Here is a 20,827-nt window from a genome sequence, read left to right on the forward strand (position 1 = left end):
TAAGGATTTGTACACCTTTTATCTTTCATTGTCTCACACACATATCATCGGTTCTGGGAAAAATATAAGCACTACTGCAGTTAGGTGGTAGTGTGGGGGTTATATAAAAAAAGAAAACTAAAAAAATATAACCAGGAGATTTAGAATATCCTCAGTTAAAAAGAACAGGACATCCCTCTGAGAAGGACACTGCTTGTCACTGGCCACCCTGGTGTGTCCTTTCTTCCTGGTGATGGAAACTGAATAAAGATATAGATTACATTACAGTGTGGAAACAGGCCCTTCGGCCCAACAAGTCCACACCAACCCGCCGAAGCGCAACCCACCCATACCCCTACATTTATCCCTCACCTAACACTACAGGCAATTTAGCATGGCCAATTCACCTGACCTCCACATCTTTGTGACTGTGGGAGGAAACCGGAGCACCCGGAGGAAACCCACGCAGACACTGGGAGAACGTGCAAACTCCACACAGTCAGTCGCCTGAGGTGGGAATTGAACCCGGGTCTCCGGCGCTGTGAGGCAGCAGTGCTAACCACTGTGCCACCGTGCCGCCCACCTGTTATCTTTCACGGTGTCTAACACCTGCACACACACAACAGAAGAAAAAGAAAAAAAAGGAAAAAAAATTAACTACTAGGCTTTGTTTAAGTTTTAAAGCAGGTAGATTGACTCTAATTGGTCAGGACATAGCCATTTGCTGCCCCATTTGTCAGGGCAATCTGTTGAATTGAAGTAAGTACAATGCACGTACATGTTCTTTCTGTCAAAGAACAGGGCTCTCTATAGTACATATACGTGCACCATATTGTGAGCCCAACTGACAATCCTAAATTGATTGTCAGCATAAGTCCTTGCCCACTCAAAATTATCCAACAAATAACCTGTACTGGCTAATTACAGAATGACATTTAATGTTAGACACTATATTGTATGTTTTGCTGGTGCAGGCGGAATGGGTACGTTCCTTGTTTGCAAAAAGCCTTTGCTATATCTCAAAGGCTGATTGATGGTATAGTTTACATAGTTGACATCGCACTGAGCAGTTAACTGTCGATCAGCATTAATGGGTGCATTCTCCATGACAATGCCTTTACCTGAGGTCACTTACCAAACAATTAGCACACTCTCCACAAATTGTCCAAATGAATGCCAAAGAAAAAGCTTTGAAAAAATTTTCAGCAATACTTGCATTTGTACGGTTACTATGGCTGCATAAATATTTTACAAGTTTGACACTTCACACACTTGACAGTTCAGATGGAGATATAATGCATGACTTAACACAAAATCCATGTTCAACAATATACTGTACCTTACCTCCTTGGAACCTCACAATGCACCATCCATAGCTGAATAGGTCAGACTTTTGCCTTGGAATCAGAGCTGCAGATTCAAGCTCCACTCCAGAGACTTGAGCACAAAATCCAAACAGACACTCCAATACTGACAGAGCACTCCTCCGTCAAAGATGGTGTCTGTTGTGATGAGGTGTTTAAACCATAGCCATGTCTACCCTCTTAAGTAGTGTAAAAGATCACATATTTTGAATAGCAAGGAAAATCTGCTTGCGGCCTTTGTGGAGGAATATTCATCTCTCAGTGAACACTTGTAATGATGTTTATTTTTAATGCAGTTTGCAGGAGCATGTTGAGCACAAACTGGCTTTTATATATTCGATATTATCGCAACAACAGCACTTCAAAAATACTTTATTAGCTGTCAAATGCATTCAGATGTCCTAAAGTTGTGAAAAACTGCTAAATAAATTAAAGTCTATGTTTCTTGCAGTGTGGTTCAATTCAGCTCAAGGGTATAAAATCTACACCTTCTATGCTTAGAGCTTCGATGTCTTTTGATATTCCAGAGCATCGGCTGCAGATTTGAGAGTAAAAACTCATAAGAACTTCGTATTCATCCAGGTATTAATCCTGAAATCTTTGTGAAATGGTTCATATGAGGGGAGTTCCAATACGTGAACAGCTGAAGAAAAAGCTCATCTTAAACTAACTTGCTCACTGATTTTTTACAGTTTGAAAACAAAATCATACAGAAACCGTTTATTCAAATTTTGAAACTGAAGTATATTAAGTAACGGGTGGTCTTTGCAATGAAAAATGTACTGAGGAATGAAACAGCTTCCACTGATAACTTAGCAAAAGCAATAGCGAGTACAAAATAGGAAATCTCATTGACAAGCCACAGGAAGATGTCCATTTAAATTATCAACAGAAGGAATTTCTCCCAAACTGTCATAAATTATGTATTAATAGGTAAAATAATTATTTTACATCTCCAATCTTCTAAATATGGAAAAAGAATTACACAGTCCCATTCAGGAAACATACTACAAATAGCGCTGCCTGCTTAACAGCAGGAAATCTACCATTATTATTTAGTGCTGCAGAGGTGGCATCTCAATTATGGACAGTCAAATGAAATTATGGTCCCTTTTTTCTCAGCAAGAATTTTCTCCCATCAATTTTACTGTTTGAGCTTTTACATTTGAATCTTGTGTGGAAATGCAACTCATGAAAACGACTCATTGCCTCCACTATTTAAATTCTCATGTCAAAGCTCATTCTCTTTAGTATTTGAGTGTCAGCTTGGCATGTCAGAGTTGGAAGGTCATGGATTCAAGCAATGATTCAGGTCTTGACCATAATCTAGGTCACAACTTGAATACAGCTCTGAAATGTTCTACTGTCGAGACACTGTTTCCTTTTAGGTTTGCTCATGGAATTTGAGTATCACTGGCAAAGCCAGCATTTAATGTCTGTCCCTAGTTGCCCTTGAGGAGATGGTGATAAGCTGCCTTCTTGGATTCTTGCAATTCATCTAGTACAAGTACACCCACAGTGCTGTTAGGGAGGGAGTTCCAGGACTTTGACCAAGCAACAGTGAAGGAACCGCAATCGAGTTCCCCCTCAGGATGATGTAGGGATTGGAGGGAACCATTTATTCATTTATTCCTATAATAGTGAATCATTTTCAAAGTCCACTGATTCTTCACCCTGAGTTCCAAATTCACCCAACACATACATTTTGTGATCAAATTCTACCCTCTACTACCCAAACTGTCTGACCAAAGTTAATTTCTCCACTCCCCAAACACTCTTATTGCATTATTCAACAATAATCTGGAGATAAAACAAAGAATTGCACATGCTGGAGATCTGAAACAGAAACAGAATTTGTTGGCAAAACTCAGGAGGTCTGGCAGCATTTATAGGAAGAAAGCAGAGTTAACATTTCGAGTCCAGTGACTCTCAGATTGGTAAACTGGAGATCCCTAATTTGATAGATTTTTTCTAAAATTGGAATTGATTTTATATTCATATTATTTTCAGCTTCATTGCAGACATTCTTCATATGGCAGGACCTGCTGAGAAAATAATGCATAAATGGCATAATTGCAAAGAAGGAACCGATGCAAGTTCAAGCGTAAATATTCAAGAGTTACTGTCCAGGTTGGTTGATTCTGCCATTAGTTATATCACAATAGCATCTTGAATTTAGCTCTCTCTTCTTTTCTTAAAAAGATACATCCATTTGCCCCTTGAACTCACCACAGCAAGTTAAGTCTGGTGGCTCAGTGGTTAGCACTGCTGCTTCACAGTGCCAGGGATCTGGGTACAATTCTATCCTTGGTTGACTGTCTGTGTGAAGTTTGCACGTTCTCCTAGTGTCTGCGTGGGTTTCCACCCGGTGGTCCGATTGCGTCCCACAGTCCAAAGATGTGCAGATTAGGTGGATTGGCCATACTATATTACCCATAGTGTAGAGGGATGTGTAGGTTAGGTGTGTTAGCCACGGGAAATGTAGGGCTAGGGGACAGGTCTGCTCATCGGCAGGTCGGTATGGACTTGTTGAGCCAAGTGGCCTGTTTCCACACTGTAGGGATTCTATGGATTTTAAACATAAATATCTGTTAATGTGTTAAGGGGTAATTGCTGCCAATTTACTTCTCTGGCACCCAAAATTAACCAATACCAGTGGAATCTCATCCCTTCAAGCATGACAGATTTGAAGAAAATAGCAAAAATGCATATTTGAAATTAAGGTTTTTTTCTTCCTTTCCTTGCCTCCTTTTTTCTCTCTCTCAATCTAATCCTTCTTTCCTTATATTTCTCTTTTGTACCTGATTTAACAATGAATTTACCTTTTAATTTACATGGCTTCTGCAATTCTTCCTTTATTTATTTCCCAGTTATACAGCAGATTCATTATGCAGAGGCCCTGTTCATTCAGGTCCCTATTTCTCTTAGTACACCATTCTCAGTTTGCATTTCTAGCAATTTAGTGGACAGAAGTGTTTTGTGCTGAAGGATGCAGGAGTGTATCTAACAAATGGCAGATGCCATTAATGTCCTGCTATAGCAAACTTTGAGCCAACTGTTTCATTGTTCGACTGTTCCCATTCTGATTCAATGTTTCAAACCTGACCTTGGTCCTTCACACAGCATTGAAAATCTTACTAGTCATTCCCTATTATATTTAACATTCCACAATTTGGGCTTATTGATAAACACAAGTAGAATTTCTTGTGCCTTAATATGATTACATCACTGGTTCTGATCTGTTTACATTTCCCTATTGTCCAAGTGATGCTCAAGCCCTTTTCTGTATAATGTTCAGACTCCAGAGAAGATAGTAAAGCAGAGGGCGTATGTTATTCATCTTCAGTGTATACATTGATAATCCTTGTTCATTCATCAGTAGTCCGCTCTTCCTCTGAGAAGAGATCTGCCAGGTCCCCCACAGTCAGGGCAGATGCTTCCGACTGTACAATCATAGACTTGTTGTGACTAAAGATCAATTCAGAAAGAAAAGAAGATCTCATTAATTTCTAAATCATCAAATAATGTGGAAATTAAAAAATATATATTTCTATCACACCTGTTACAACCTCTGAATGCTATAATACATTTTACAGCCAATGTAGTGTAGTTTATTATAATGCAAGGAATACAGCAGCTAATATATGTGCACAACTGGATCTCACAAACAGAAATCAAATACATGGCTAAATAACCTGTTTTGAATGCCAGCTGAGGGATAAATATAAACACTGAGGAGCACCTCATTTAAATAGCACAGTGAAGGAGTACTTCACTGTCAGTGGTCTGATTTTTGATGCAACATTAAACTGACGTTCTGTCTCGCCTCTCAGATAAGGATAACAAAAAATCCCATAGTACAGCAGGGAATTCTCCTCTATGTCCTGAATACTATTAATCTGTCAGCCAACATCAATAAATAAAGATCTGCTCATTGTCAGAGTTTCAAAGTTTGAGGGATATATGTTGGTTAAGGCACCAAGGATCTTTCTCCTGTTGTAGTGGGATCTTTTACAACACCCGAGGACATTAGCGACATTAAATTCAGACCAAAGATAATACCTCCAACAGTGCAGCATTCCTTCATTTCTGTACTGCAGTACCAGCCTTGATTTCTGTATTCAAGTCGAGGAATGAAACTTGAACCCCAAACCTTGTGACTTGGGAATAACAGCACAACCAACTGAACCACAGCTGACATCATATCCTTATCCCTTGATTCATTTAACATCCAAAAATCTACTGATATCTGGACATCCATACCCCAGTGAGGATGGCCAAGAGAGCACTGGAATAGTAAAATCCAGCGGCAACAAAGGCATGGATAAATGTACAGCAGATGGGCTGAGGCACAAATATAAATTGGCGCTGTTACAGAGTTGGAGACAACACGTCAGAGTCAAATAGAACACCAAAGTTGGGAGCAGAATGGTTCACCCTCAGATGTTAAATGAGGAAAAGGATAAATTAGGAGGCTTTGTGGTAGAGACTGAAGGCAATGTTACTTAAATGAAGATAACTCCATGAAAGCAGATGATAACCTATCCATTTATTTTTTTTTAAATTATTTGTTTATGGAAGTGAGTAATTTCCCGAGAGAAGATGATGTTGAACGGTCTCCTTAAACTGCTGTAATATGAGGATATTCCAGGTGTTGTTAGGAAGGGAGTTCAAACACAAGAGGAGCAGCAGTACAGCACCAGTTCAAAATGATGTGTGACTTAGAGAAGCCTTGATGAGTTACTGGACCCTGTTTTGTAGATGATACACACCGCTAATGGTGTACATGAGTTCATAGATCAGTGTGGAAACAGGCTCTTTGGCCCAGCAATTCCACATTGACACTCCGAAGAATAACCCACCCAGACTCATTCCCCTACCTTATTATCCTGTATTACCCCTGACTAATGCACCTAATCTACACATCTCTAAACACTATCAGCAATTTAGCTGGCCAGTTCACCTAACCTGCACAGTTTTAGATTGCGGAAGGAAACCGGAGCACCCAGAGAAAACCCACATAGAATCGGGGAGAATGTGCAAGCTCCACACAGACAGTCGCCTGAGGCTGGAATTGAACCCAGGTCCCTGGCGCTGTGAGGTAACAGTGCTAACCACTGAGCCACTATGCAGTTGATGTTGAAGTTCGGGGATGGGAAGTGAATAAAGCAGGCTGCTTTGTTCAAGATGGTGTCAAGTTTCTAGAATGTGGTTAGAACTTAACTCATCCAAGTGGGGAGTATTCCGTCACAATCCTGACGGAATGATGATGGACATACTTTGGAGAGAAAGGAGGTGAGTTAATTGGTGCAGTATTCTCAGCCTTTTGTAGTTATGGTATGTATTGGCTGACTGTATAAGCTAAAATCTTTGTAAAAGAAACTGTCTCATTTTAATCTTTCAACAATTTTGGAACCGTTACAAAAATGGGAATTATAATTGTAACTTGGAAATTGAACACACCTTTTCTCAGTACTTTTAAGCATACTTTGCATCCTCTCCTCTATTGTTCCTTTAATTAGAAATCTATGAACAACAGTTGCCCTAGAAAGAGAAAGGAAGATGATTATACAAATAGAAATAATTCAAACACTGAATGACATTTATAGAGCAGCACAAAGGACCTGAGGTTCATATGTCAGATCAGTTCAATAATCCTTTTATTCCCAAGTTAGATGATAACCATTGAGAGTGGTGTCACTTTAACAATTCTGAGGTTAACTGTTTTTCTTTCCATCTATGCCACCTGGCCTGTTGAATTATCCAGAATACTTTGCTTTTATTTCACTTCTTGAGAATCTAAAGAAACTTAACACAGCTTAAAAACTATTTAATAGATTGCAAAGTGTAATCAAGTGTACAGATTTCAGAGAAGCAGCACTGAACCAAATTACTTCCATGTTCAGTAAAATTCTAAGAACAACGTAATTCTTTCCTATATTACAACAGTAACTACAAAGTATTTCATGTGCTGTAAAATACTTTGGGATGTCCTTAGGTCGTGAAAGGCAATATAAATGCAAGTTCTTCTTCTTTTACTTTCAAATCAATTTTAACTTTGATTTGTTATGAAGTTGAAAGTATGTACTGTACCTTTAAGAGAGAGAGAATGCTGTTGTGCACTGAGAGCTTAAAAGAGCAGTCTCAAGTGTGTACTGGAAAATTGAAAATATGTAACGTTTGGCTGTGAAATAAATACCTGAGTTGATTACTGTTTGACAGCAATTCGAATGTAACCACTCTATGCCTCAGGATAACTAAAACCCAATCGCTTTTAAATTTATTGTTTTGCAAATAGCGAACCAATGAGACAATCCAATGTTGGAGATATAAAAAAGGCAGGCACTTTGAAAATCAAACAGAGTAAATGCCATTGTGAGAGACCCAAGTCATTGAAACACTCTCTATCAAAGGTACCTTTCTACATGAAACATGCTTGTAGTAAAAGAAAGAAGACAACCCAGGGAGATCGTCAGCTGGAAAAAGACAGACACCAAAAACAACAGCTGCTGAATGGTTTTGAAATTAAGTTATTAAGTTGATGTAATTTTAGTAAGTGTTTAACTGGAACAGCATATTGTTACAGAGTTGGAAGCAGATAATAAACAGTTAAGAGAAAGGGGGCTGAGAGTTGCGAATAGTTGTCGTTTAATGTTTACTTTTAGAGTTCAAGAACAAATTGATGTTATTTTCTTTAAATAGTGGAATTTGGGATTCTCTGTCACTCGTAATTTAACAAACTATGAGCTTTTTTGGGTGTTTGGTTTAATTAACAGTAGGCTTCACCTCAGTGTTGTGAAAGTTTATAAAATTATGTACATTTAAAAAAAGTCCCATGACAATCTATTTGGCACTGGTGAGAAGTAGGCTAAAAGGAAAAGAGACACAAGTTATACTCTAGTTGACTCCAAATAGGAAGCTAGGAGGAGCCATCTTACACAGTCAACTAACATTAGTGACAAACATTTTATATTGCAAAGCCATGAGAATAGTTCCACAGATAAGGAAGCTAGTTAACAGTTGACCATGCTTTAGTTAATAATTTAAAAGGATGTGCCATAGAAGATGTGGCCAAATACTGCTAAAGAACATCCAGGCACCTCTAACTTGGTGAAAACCCCGTAACTTCACAGACAATAAACCACTTAAGTAGAAATTGGGAAAGGTGATATTAAGACAAATGCTCAAAATGTTTGCTAGATTTGAAGGCAAATCAATCTTGTAGTGAAAGTAACTTACTCCAAACATGTAAATGATGCCCATTCCTGAGATTTGAAACTTTGTCTTCACCTGGGGCTAGGTGGAATGGACAGAGGGAAGACCCACTATTACTTACACAGACCTCACAGATTTTTGTGGCATCAATTTATCAGGATGGCAGCACTGGAAATTTAAAGTTATGAAAAGACAGCTGAGAATCTTGAGATTGTTTTCAATGTACTAAAAAGCTGACATGAAATTTAGTTGAGATTTTCACAATCACGAAAGGTTTCACTAAAGGGAATGGGTAAAGTCTATTTCTTGTAGCTATCAGTGATCATCAATTTAAAATTACTAGAAAGTAAGAACTCAAGACAAAATGCCCTGATACAGAGGTTTGTTTCAGCCAGGAACACCAAGAAGTTGACCACATAATACAGGTGTATTCTTGGTTCAATGTAGCTCTCTTGCTTCTATGTCACAAGATCAGGGCTTCATAGCCCCACCCACAGACTTAAATACTTAATCGAGACCCGCACATCAGTACAGTGCTGAGGGAGTGAAGAATTACTGTTTGGTGCTGTTCTTTGAGTGGGACATTAAACAGGATCCCATCTGCCTGTTTGGTTGGACATTTAAACAAAATCTAAGCTGACACTTCGGTGAAGTACTTCTGAAAGAATTTGAAGTACAAAGAGGATCTCTTCACTGAGATTGCAATCGCATGAAAAGGGTTATTGAACAACAAAAATATTTGATATGAAAAATACATTGTCATGTTATTATTTACTACTGCTTACTTTGTTTGCCCAATACGATGCACTCTCCCTATTGCTTGTAGCTCATGAGCAAGGTTTAAAATAGGTTCCACCAACAGTACATAGGTAGCTTCAATGATGTTTAAGCCATTCGATGCTGTATGCAGAGGCAGTAGCAAAATGTTGATCTTGGAATCGTATTTAAAAGCTGACAGATTCTCCTGAAAAGATATAATTACACATTTGTCAACTAGGTGAAAAGGAAGTTATCACTGGTCCTGATAATGGAACCATTTTACACTTGAATGTTGTGATAGAGCCTCCAGTTTATACACATTAAATTACCTCCACTTATGTTGGTAAAATGGCCCAGATGTAACTTCCTATCTTGCGATGGCAGGAGTGAAGTTTTCCACTGTAATGTTTGATAAAGTGATTTTCAGGATCGTCTCTACTATTAAAAGTCTCTGATGTGCGCTGGTACTGTACCCAAGATCCTCTGTTAAAAGTTTTGACTTGTTGGTATAGCTCTTGACATGCCTTCTGGTAGAAAGTGCCCACAAATACCTGAAAATACTGATTATTGTTGGGCACCATTTCTTGCACTTAGGACACCCTCTGGTACCTTGTCACATGTGGCCCACTGTATATATGTGAACATATGGTTAAGTTGATTAAATTTTTTGTTGCATTCAAGATCACTAACTACAGTGATTCTTTCAAAGTTTACTTCTCACTTCATTTATTCTCCGGTGTGCTTAACATTATGTGATGTTGTACCACTTTCTAAGTTGCATACACTGTCTTATCTGAAACAATAACTAACTACAAACACCTTCGTTGAAAGTAACCCATCATATCTCTCCAAATAAAAACATTTGGGGAGAATGCAGAAAAATGAAACAATGCTTGAAAAAAAAACTTAAAAGGGAAGGGATCATGGAAAACCAGGCCTCAAGAGGGAAAAGTATTGCATAAAATTGGGCCCAACAAGGAAACAGGGTCAAGTAAAACAAACACAAGAGAAAGAGCTTCAAATGTGACCAGTCAAGGTTGAAGGGCTAAATGGTCTCCACCTTTAGGCAAGGAAACTGTTGTCCTTACCTGGTCTGGCTTACATGCAACTTGAGAACCACAACGATGTAGTTGACCCTTAACTGCCCTGACATCAAGGCCACTTTGACCAAGTGTGGCATCAATGAGCACTAGCAAATCTGGAATCAATGGAAATGAGGGGAAGCCTCCACACTGGTTTAAAATCATACTTGGCACAGAGGAAAATGGTTGTGGTTAGTGGAGGGCAGTCATCTCGGCAGGAGTTCTGAGGATACTGTCCTAGGCTGAACCATATTCAGCTAATTCATTAATGACCTTCCGTCCACTAGAAGTGGGCATTTCCATGATGACTGCACAATGTTCAACACCAATGGACTGCAGTGGTTCAAGAAAGCAGCTCACTACTACCTTCTCAAGAGCAACCAGGAATGGGCAATAATTGGTGGCCTTGTCAGCTACACTCACATTCCATGAGTGAACAAAAAAAAACATGTTAAATCTCTGTATGTGAATGTAGTAAAACTTCCAATAACAGAAGCCTCTCCTAGTTGTCACAGATCTCCAGTAAGAAAGGTTTCTAAGAATATCAGGGAATGTATAGAGTCGTGTAGTTATGTTATTGGACTAATAACTGGAGGTCTAGACAAATAATTCAAGACCATGTGTTTGGATTCAGTTCATAAACAGAATGTAAATGCTGATAGCATTAGAAATGAGCCTGAAGCTGTTATGATTGTTGCAAAAATCAATTCCACACATTTGTGTGGTTGGCTCTTAACTGTTTTCTGAAATAGTCATAGCCTGAGTATTGTAGAAAAACAGGCAACTGGGCTCAATCAATAAATGCCAGCATGGCCAGTGATTAGAACTAATACTGTTTCATTTCAAATTAATCCCCTGGTCAGACACACATTTTCTGGGTCCTTGGTATTGACATTTGCCAATAATTTCCAAATAACTAAGTCTTCCCTTACCTGGAACCTGTGAAATCCATTGATCTGAACAAAATCCATGTTATTGTCCAACAAGGCTTTCCCAATTATATCCAACACGTCCTGCCACTGCAAAAGTAACAGCACAAAATCCAAATTAGGAAAGAGCAATTGATTGAAACCTTGCAAATGATGAACCTTGATCAAAATCATACTACTTAAAATACTGTCTTATATATAACAGAGTGCACTGTGGACTGACAGAACAGGATAGATTTATGTATTTACATATACCTAAGTTAGTGGGGACTGCATTCTTAAATTGAGAATGTGGTGCTGGAAAAGCACAGCAGGTCAGGCAGCATCCAAGGAGCAGGAGAATCGACGTTTCAGGCATAAGCCCCTCATTCCTGGTGAAGGGCTCATGAACTAAACAAGATTATCCTGCGCCTCGGATGCTGCCTGACCTGCTGTGCTCTTCCAGAACCACACTTTTGACTCTGATTTCCAGCATTTACAGACCTAACCTTCTCTTGCTACATACTTAATATTTTGGTTAAAAATGCTGGCATTTATTTAGTCCTGTTCACATCCTCAGGGCATCTAAAAACACTTTACAGCCAAGGCAGAATATTTTAATGTAGTTACTGTCATAATATAGGGACAGGAAACCTGTCCTTCAGGGTAAAATTTGAAAAGAAAAACACCTTTGACCACAAATCCATCAGGAAGTGGTCAGCACATGGCAATCTTGAAATCCTGTGAAAAAAGGGCAGGATGAATCCTATCACACGGTTCCCTGGGCAGACTGTCAAAGTCATTTTCTAGAATGTCTCATCACCAGAACTTTGCAACAAGTACCAAGTTACAGCTTGGCTGGTGGTGAGAAGGGCACAGCACGTCACGGCATTATGCACCTCTGCATGCTGCCCTCGAAGAGACTGCACTGGTAAAACGACTTGTCACTTATCTCCTTCTGAAATGCGCCTTTGCAAAGAAGGTCTGGAGATGATTAGTAACTTTTGTTGAGGTTCATCTAAGAAGCTCACAACGCAGGGCTCTGTGCTTTCTGGGCTGTTCCCCAGGTCACACACAGAGACAAACATCAACTGTGCCTGGAAGATCAACGCAGTGAAAGATGCTCCATGGTGTGCGCGAAAATTGTTGGTTTTCTAGTCTAAAGAGTTGACCTTGACAGTGTTGCAGACTGGCACAGTCCACAATCCAGAACTGCCAGCTCAGGACAGGTGCCACCAAGGAGCAGTGGAGAAAGACCATTGCTTAAGATCTTCCTGCCAAAATATAATGAAGTCTGTTCCGTTGTCAGACCCTCTTGGTGCCTCAAAAGGAAGGTTTTCTGCATAAGGAGAAAAGACCTTTGTTTTTTGCAACTGCAGACGAGCTCTGAGGAATGACAAAATTCTGATGTTTTGCTTTGTTCACAGCAATGACGACCTGTATGATTTAGAACCCTTGTACGTACTTATAGATGATTCTTATGATCAAAGTGAATGTTTCAAATATAAGAAAACAAATTGTTTCCAAGGTCATTGCTAACGAGGTCAGGTCTGCTCTGAGATTGGTGATTCATATAAACTGTGCTGTACTGTACAGGAATCTCCTGAAAAGCCTTAGGCTCCTCAGGGCAGGGGAGAGGACACCTGCCTCATAAGCCTAGACCTTTGACATTCTATTGCACATCTTCATGAGGGACATGCTCTCAAAAATGGGGAGTAGGAAGGGAATTTCTAACTGGATCCTACTGCTCTATACCAACATTGTTAGTGCAGTAGTCAATAAGTAGGAATCAGAAAGTTTCCCACTCAGATGTCAGGTCAGGAAAGGCTGCATTCTCCCTCCTACTTGGTTTCTGTGTTGTATAGAAACGTTTGCTGAGACCACCAGGAAGGATGAGAGTCTAAGAAGGATGACTACTGCAGGCAGCAGAAGCCTGCAGGTCAAAGCCTCCCTGTACATGGATTACATCACTGCTTTGTGCTCAGATCCATTGTCAGTATTGCAAGTTCATGAGCAAGTGCACCAAGTTCAAACTGGCCTCAAAAGATTTACCAGGATGTTGCCAGGAATGGAGGGTTTGAGTTATAAGGAGATGCTAAACTGGCTAGGATTTTTTTTTCACTGCAGCGTAGGAGGTTGAAAGTTGCCTTATAGAAATTTATAAAATCACGTGGGGCACAGATAAGGTGAATGGCAGGTGTATTTTCCCGAAGAGTTGGTGAGTTCAAAACTAGGCAGCATATCTTAAAGGTGAGAAGATAAACATTTTAAAAAGACATGAGGGACAACATCCTGCTAAATCCATTATCTCTTTCACCATCAGAACAGATTACCTCAAACTGCTGGGAATATGGTTTGAAGGGGCTGGGGTGTATATAAAACCTGGGAGGAGCATATTGAGGCAGAAACTGTGCTTCCCTATTTGAGTTCCCTATTTTGAGTAAAAGCCTGGTGATCAGGTGTGAGTTACTATCAGTTGCTGCATGTGGCGAATGCCTGGCTAATTCCCTGAACCTGCACTTTAGTAGGCACCGAGCCATCTTCAACTTCATCTGGACGTCAAAGATGGACCTGTACAGAACTACTGAGAAATGTCAAAATTCCAATATTTTATTGTTCTTTACTCCCCACTGCAAAGACTGTACAGATATGAGTCAGAATGTTTGTTCTTAGAGATGATTTTTAAGAATAAAGTATACTTTTGAAAAAATTGACTAGGTCATCTTCAAAATATGTTATGGGATCTTTCACATCCTTCCAGAGGCGGCAAACTGGAAATCAGTTCCAAAGTCTGGCACCTCTGACAGTGTAGAATGTTTGTCTTCACTACATGCTCAACCTGCTGAAGTGGAATTTTCCAGAGCGTAGATACTCTATTGCACCAAGTAACTGATCAGGCAGTGAAGCTTTATTTTAAATTCATGGGATCACTAGAACAACCAAAGTTTATTGTTTATCCATAATATCTCCTGAAAAGGTGTTGGTGAGGTCTCTTTATAAATGGCATATTAGATTGTTAGACTACAGTCAATCACATTACTGAGAGTCCTGACCGGGTTAATATGGCAGATTTCCTTCCCTAAATTACATGAGTGAACCAGTTTGATTTTCTCAATAATCCAATAATTTAACGGTCACACTTCTGATATCAGTTTTTTATTGAATTAATAATAGATTGAATATTCCCAACTGCTAATGTGGGAGGAAAGCTCATGTCTCTGATCATTTGTCCTAGCCTTCACATTATTAGTACAATAAATGCACTATTCTATTGTAGCAGTCACCTCAAGTTGAAACGTTCACCCTGCATTTTCTTAAGGAAATTTCTTCTTTGAGTGCACAAAATCCTTAAGAACATGAAGCTGAATCTCTGTCTTGTTAAGTAACAATTGCAAAATTGGGTTGTTAAAACCTACTGCAGAGAAGACCAAGGCCTTAGCTTCAGGCTCCTTCCGCTGGATTTTTTTCAATGTCCTGAGCACAGCCTCCACTTTGGTAGAATGGCTACCCTGAAACAGAATGCACAACTCTAAGCTTAATGAAGAAATGACCGAAGTCAACGATCAGATGTTAAACTTCTGAATCTGAGATTAATTGCAATATCATGTTCTACCTCCCTCAATCCACAGCCCCTTCCCTCTCTATACTGCCTCTAAGTTGGGTGACTCCTTGTCTTACATTCAGTGTCAAATGAACCACAACCTCTTTCATTCAGTTTCAAGGCTAGAGCCTTTGCATTTTGTTCCCAGTGTGATTCTATAACAATGCTACTCATTTCATGCAATTTCCTAGTTCCTATTAAACTCCACATCCTGTCCATCACACTTTCACCTCCATAACAATAATAGCCTCTGCCCCTCCCAGCTCAACTATTGTTCTTTGAAATCTTTTTTTATTCACTCATGGGATGCGGGTATCGTTGGCTAGGCTAGCATTTATTGCCCATCCCTAACTGCCCTGAGAACAGTTAAAAGTCAACCACACTGCTGTTGGTCTGGAGTCACGTGTAGGCCAGATCAGGGCAGGATAGCAGTTTCCTTCCCTAAAGGACATTAGTGAACCAGATGGGTTCTTCACTGACAAGTTAAAGTTTCGTGGTCACCCTAACACTCTTAATTCCACAGTTTTTATTAAATTCAAATTCCACCACATGGTAGGATTCAGACATGAGTCTCCAGAACATTACCTGGCTCTCTGGATTAATAATCTACTGGTAATACTACTAGGCTTTCACCTCATTTCTCACCTCCAGGCTCAACTGTTCCATTGCTTCCTGGCTGGTCTCTATGTTCTGTTTTCAGTGAACTTCAGCTTATACAACTGCTGTCTACTCCTGCTCGAGCACGGCTACATTAGCTTTTAATCCACCAGTGCCTGAAATAAAAATTCTCAATCTAGTCATAGCTATGCTGTTTCTACCTTTGTAAACTCCTGTTTCACATGGACAGCTCTACAGAATGCTCCATTCCTCCAACTCTATTTTCCTTCCCTTCAGCCCTCTATTCCTGGTCACGCTGCATCGTCCACAAGTCACTTCTGAAACCAGTTTTTCTTGCTGTATTCTCCTCTTACATCCTCTTAAGACCCATCTCTGACAAAACTAATACTTCCTTTGACGTCATGTTCATTTTGGTCTGATTAGGTCACTGTAGAGCGGATTGGAGGCAGTTTCTTCATTAAAGGACCTTTATAAATGCAAGTGGTTGCTATTGCTTTAATGCTACTGCCTCTACGCCAAGTGCAGGCTGGTCTTCAAATCAATGGGTTTCTGAGTAAACTGGCCCAAAAGCAAAACAAATCATCTGAAGTTAGAATGCACTTAAAGGTACTAGTGCTGATGTTGAAATGCTAAAACAGAAATATTTTACTCCAAGCATGTGCAACAGCGAGGGGTTTTGTTTCAAACCACACTGAGGTAGATACACATGAATAAAATCAAACGCTTGGAAATTTCAGATTCGTGTTGGGAAACTGAAAGTTTAAGCCCTTTTCATGGGTCCTCTTTTTGATCCCTCATGCATGACCTACTATCAAAACACAAGTACTAAATCACCATTTCTGACATTACTTTGGCATAGTACGATATTAGATACAGTATGTGAATGGTGAACAAATGGAAAACAGCACAAAGTTACAATCTTCAATATGATTTGGAATTACTTCTCCCTTGCTCATTATTGCTCCCTCTTGACATGCTTCCTGTTTTAGTCTCTGCTTGGAATGTATAAATTAACAATAATGCAAATAGTATTTAAAAGATCCCTCTCAATTTTGGCAGAAACAAATTTTATTGATTAAAACAGCCTACCTTAATGGGAAATTCATCTTCTTTGCTTGCAGCCTCAGTTGTGAATACGTAAGAGACTTCTTTGTGTGCTGTAGTTTGTCTGCAAATTGCACACTTGATAGCACTTCGCCGAGCACCAATACTGTACTGTTCTATTATAATTGCTATGCAGTCATTGCAAAAGCAGTGTCCACAAGTCAGTACAGCCCACTGCAAATGAGAAGAGAACAGAGAACTGTGAAAGGAAACAAGCTGGATAATAAAATAAGAAATGTCAATGCCATTGGCAAAAAGTTGGTGGAATAAAGAAATCAGTTTGTTTTAGCGTATTTTTTTCCAACAACCTGACATAGGGGTCAGTTTTGGCAAAGTGGGTACCATTCTTGCTTCTGAGGTGAAATTTGACATTCCTCCATCAGATAGTTTGAAGGGCAGTGAGGCAGGCTGCCAATTAGCAGCCACTTTGGTAACTCATCCTGTCACTACATCGCAGGGGTGAACCACAACCAGAGGGTAGCATGACTATTTTTACTGTGCAGACTGGTGTCAGCCAAGAGTGAAGGATACATCATAGTGTCTTACAGCACAGAAACAGGCCCTTTGGCCCACCATGTTTATGCTGACCAACGACTACCAAACTACAATAATACGTTTACCTGCACTTGGTCCATAGCCTACTATGCCTTCGCATTTTAAGCATTCTTCCAAATGCTTCTTAACTGCTGTAAGAGTACCTGCCTCCTCCATCCTCTCAGGCAGTGCATTCCATATTTCTACCACCCTCAATGTGGTACTGTTCAGAATTGTTCTGAAGAAGGGATACTGGACCCAAACAGTAAATCTGATTTCGCACCACAGATGCTGACCAACCTGCTATGTTTTGCCAGCAATTTCTGTTTTTGTTACAGGACATGGGAACTGGTTATCAGCAAAACATTTTTGAAAATGAATCCACTATCTGATGAAGAGTTTCAGAAATTTGATGGAATTATGAAAACATCCGAACTATACAGGTATGAAGTTTTAATTTTTTAAAAAATATACATTATTTTTGTTCTAAACCTTGCCTAAAATGTATGAAAGAAGTTTCATATGAAATCTAACTGTGAAAGTGTTGAATGAATGCACACATACTGCAGCCTCAAACACCCTGCTACTAACTTACCTGCTGCCCTAATTGCCGTGAACAGATAGGACAGGGATCTGGATTGACACTGCCTGTTGATGGATCCTGAGACTGAAATAAAGTAAAAGGTGTTATTAGTTTATGCTTTTTAAAAACTTCCTTTCTCCTCTTTTAATCCAAATAGCAGCTGTTGTTGTAATTCTTACTTGGGTGAGTACGAACTGATCAGGTTACCTCTCTTTGGGGCTGTACTTGCCGATCTGGAAGAAGGAACTAAGGGAATTGTTGCTAAGTTTACAGATGAGACAAAGATAGATGGAGGGGCAGGTGGTACTGAGGAAGCGGCGAGGCTTTCCAAGTACTTGGACATGCTTGGCAAGGTGGCCAATGGAATACAACGTGGTAAAGTCTGGGGTTAAACATTTGGGAGGAAGAACAGAGGCATAGACTATTTTCTATATGGGCAAAGGCTTTGAAAATCTGTAGCACAAAGGGACTTGGGAGTTCTATTTCAGGATTACCGTAAGGTTAACATGCAGGTTCAGTTGGCAGTTAGGAAGGCAAATGCAACGTTGGTATTCACTTCAAGAGGGCTAGAAAACAAGAGCTGATTTCAAAATGCACTGCTGGTGCTGCATTTGGAAATATCATGAGCAGCTTTGTGCTCTGTACCTCAGAAAAGATGTGCAGGTGTTGGAAGGTGTCCAGAGGAGTTTTACAAGTTTGATCAGAGAGATGAAAGGCTTGTCATATGAGGAGTGGTTGAGGACTCTGGGTCTGTAATTGATGGAGTTGAAAAGAGTGAAGGGGAATCTGATTGAAATTTACAGTGTATGAGAGGCCTAGATAAGTGGATGTGGAGATATTTCCAATACTAGGACAGACTAGGACTTCAGGGCACAGCCTCAGGAGTGAAGGAACAACTCTTGAGAACTGAGATGAGGAAGAATCTCTTCAGCCAGAGGGTGGTGACTTTATGTAACTGACTGTCACAGAGGGCTGAGAGGACAGTCATTGAGTATATTTAAGACAGAGATGGGCAGGTTCTTGATTAATAAGTGTATCAATGAAAAAACAGGAGAATAGGGTGGAGAAACATATTAGTCATGATCAAATGGTAGAGCAGCCTCAATGGCTGAATGGCCTAATTCTGCTCCTATAGCAAGGTTTTATCAGATTAGTTCACTCCATTGATTAGTACTAAGTGTCAGATTATCTATTCATTTGGATTAATACTAACTCAGCAGTTTATGTGTCCCATCTCAGATTATCATTAATCCCTTAGATTATTTGATTCATCCTAGGTTCACAATCCAGATGCAATCACATTAGTTATTTCTTCCAGGATTATTAGTCATCTATTAGATATTTCTACAGTTTAGCATAGGGGTTGGCACAGATATAACAGCTGAAAGAGAATTTTTTTGTTGTAACTGTCCACTGACTTCACAACACTAAACCATCTCTGAAGAAAACTGCGCAGGAAATAAAACGAGTTCGAAGAGAGTTAATTCGCTGTTTTTTTTAAATGTGCTACATGGAAAATAGAATTGCAATCCATCACAAGACTGACACCTAGTGGTTCCTTTGTCTGTTGTCACTTTATCTCAATTTACTATTCAGAGTCTCGATCAGTGCCAGTCACATGGGGCTTCCTGGTCAGATGCATTCCCACGTATTCATTTTAAAGAATTATTCAATTAATCCCACTTTCTTTGCCTTCCCACTTAGCTCGGAAAATGTTTTACATTTAAATATATATCCAATTTCCTACTCAATCTGAAACATATGCTCAGGCTGGGCAATCCAGAATGCAACAACTCTCTGGAGTAAAAACAAATCTCTTTACTAACTTTTTGTCAATAATTGTTAACGGCTAATGATATTTAAATAGTGACGGATAGGCCTGAGACATTGTCAGTAAGGAATGATTTGCTGAGTATGATGGTGTCAGGCTATTACCTGACTAATCCAATGGACAACTCTCCCAAAGTGGTCACAAGTCACCAGCTGTTAGTGAGGAGGACTTTGTAAGGTCACATGGACAAGGTATGCCTTTGTCAAATCTAATGCTAAGATTGAGGATGAGTGTCCTGATCTTGTTTTATTCTTCTTTGACTTTCTATACTGGTTTGATACAACGGAGTGCCTTGCTCAGTCACTTGTCGGCCATTCAAGAGTGAAGTATATTGCTACAGCTTTGAAGTCACATGTAGGCCAGATGAAGTAAAGATGGTAGGTTTTCTTTCCCTAAAGGACATTAGTGAGCCAGATGTGTTTGTGTGTCAATCTGGCAGTTTTATGGTCATCATTATGGTATTAGGTCTGTTTGTATTAAAAGTAATGCAGAGAAGGATTATTCAATTGACTCATGGCACGAGGGGTATATGAAGAAAGGTTGGACCTGATCTATTAAAGTTTAAAAGAACAAGTGGTGTTGACAGTATGGATGCTGAAAGGATGTTTCTCCTTGTGGGAGAAACTAGAACAAGGGAGGCTATTTAAAAATAAGGAGTCTCCAATTGAAAATAGAGATGAGGGTAAATGTCATAAGTCTAAGTATTTCTCTTCCACAGATAATTGGATCATTAATTTTTTTTTAAGATGGAGGCTGACAGATTCTTGACTAACAAAGGGCTCAAAAGGGATCAGGGAAGGAAAGAAAGTGGAGTTGAGGCCACAATCAGATCAGCCATGGTCTTGTTAAATAGTGGAGCTGTCTCAAGTGCCTCAGATTTACTCCTGCACTTAATTCATAAGCACAGCAGTTCAGGCAGCATCCAAGGAGCTTCGAAATCGACGTTTCGGGCAAAAGCCGATGCTGCCTGAACTGCTGTGCTCTTCCAGCACCACTAATCCAGAATTTGGTTTTCAGCATCTGCAGTTATTGCTTTACCTCCTTAATTCATAAGCAGTCCAGCTTTAATTAAAGAATGTTTAATTGTTGTATAGATCAAATTACTCTTCCGGTGGGTGGAACTCAGCTCTCTAACCCAATGATCCTTCACTATGAGGGGTTTCAAGTACAGGAGCATAGAAGCACTGTTGCAGTTTTACAGGGCCTTGGTGAGGCCACACCCAGAATATTGTGTGCAGTTTTGGTTTCT

General features: G+C 39.7%; 1 protein-coding gene across 3 annotated transcripts in view; it reads right to left on the reverse strand.

Annotated features, from left to right (window-relative positions):
• Window positions 1-1,612: 1,612 nt before the first annotated feature.
• Window positions 1,613-20,827, reverse strand: part of shprh (SNF2 histone linker PHD RING helicase) — a 107,084-nt gene continuing 87,869 nt past the window's right edge. For all 3 annotated transcript variants that reach the window (XM_072558660.1, XM_072558669.1, XM_072558679.1), the window contains 7 exons: window positions 17,760-17,831; window positions 16,616-16,804; window positions 14,724-14,816; window positions 11,332-11,418; window positions 9,344-9,522; window positions 6,807-6,887; window positions 1,613-4,811 (listed from right to left, as the gene is read on the reverse strand). In XM_072558660.1, the coding sequence (XP_072414761.1) occupies window positions 4,712-4,811; window positions 6,807-6,887; window positions 9,344-9,522; window positions 11,332-11,418; window positions 14,724-14,816; window positions 16,616-16,804; window positions 17,760-17,831 (801 nt within the window). In that variant the 3' untranslated portion in view covers window positions 1,613-4,711. The remainder of the gene's footprint in view (window positions 4,812-6,806; window positions 6,888-9,343; window positions 9,523-11,331; window positions 11,419-14,723; window positions 14,817-16,615; window positions 16,805-17,759; window positions 17,832-20,827) is intronic.

This window comes from Chiloscyllium punctatum, chromosome 3 (genome assembly GCF_047496795.1).
Source record: "Chiloscyllium punctatum isolate Juve2018m chromosome 3, sChiPun1.3, whole genome shotgun sequence".
NCBI lineage: Eukaryota > Metazoa > Chordata > Chondrichthyes > Orectolobiformes > Hemiscylliidae > Chiloscyllium > Chiloscyllium punctatum.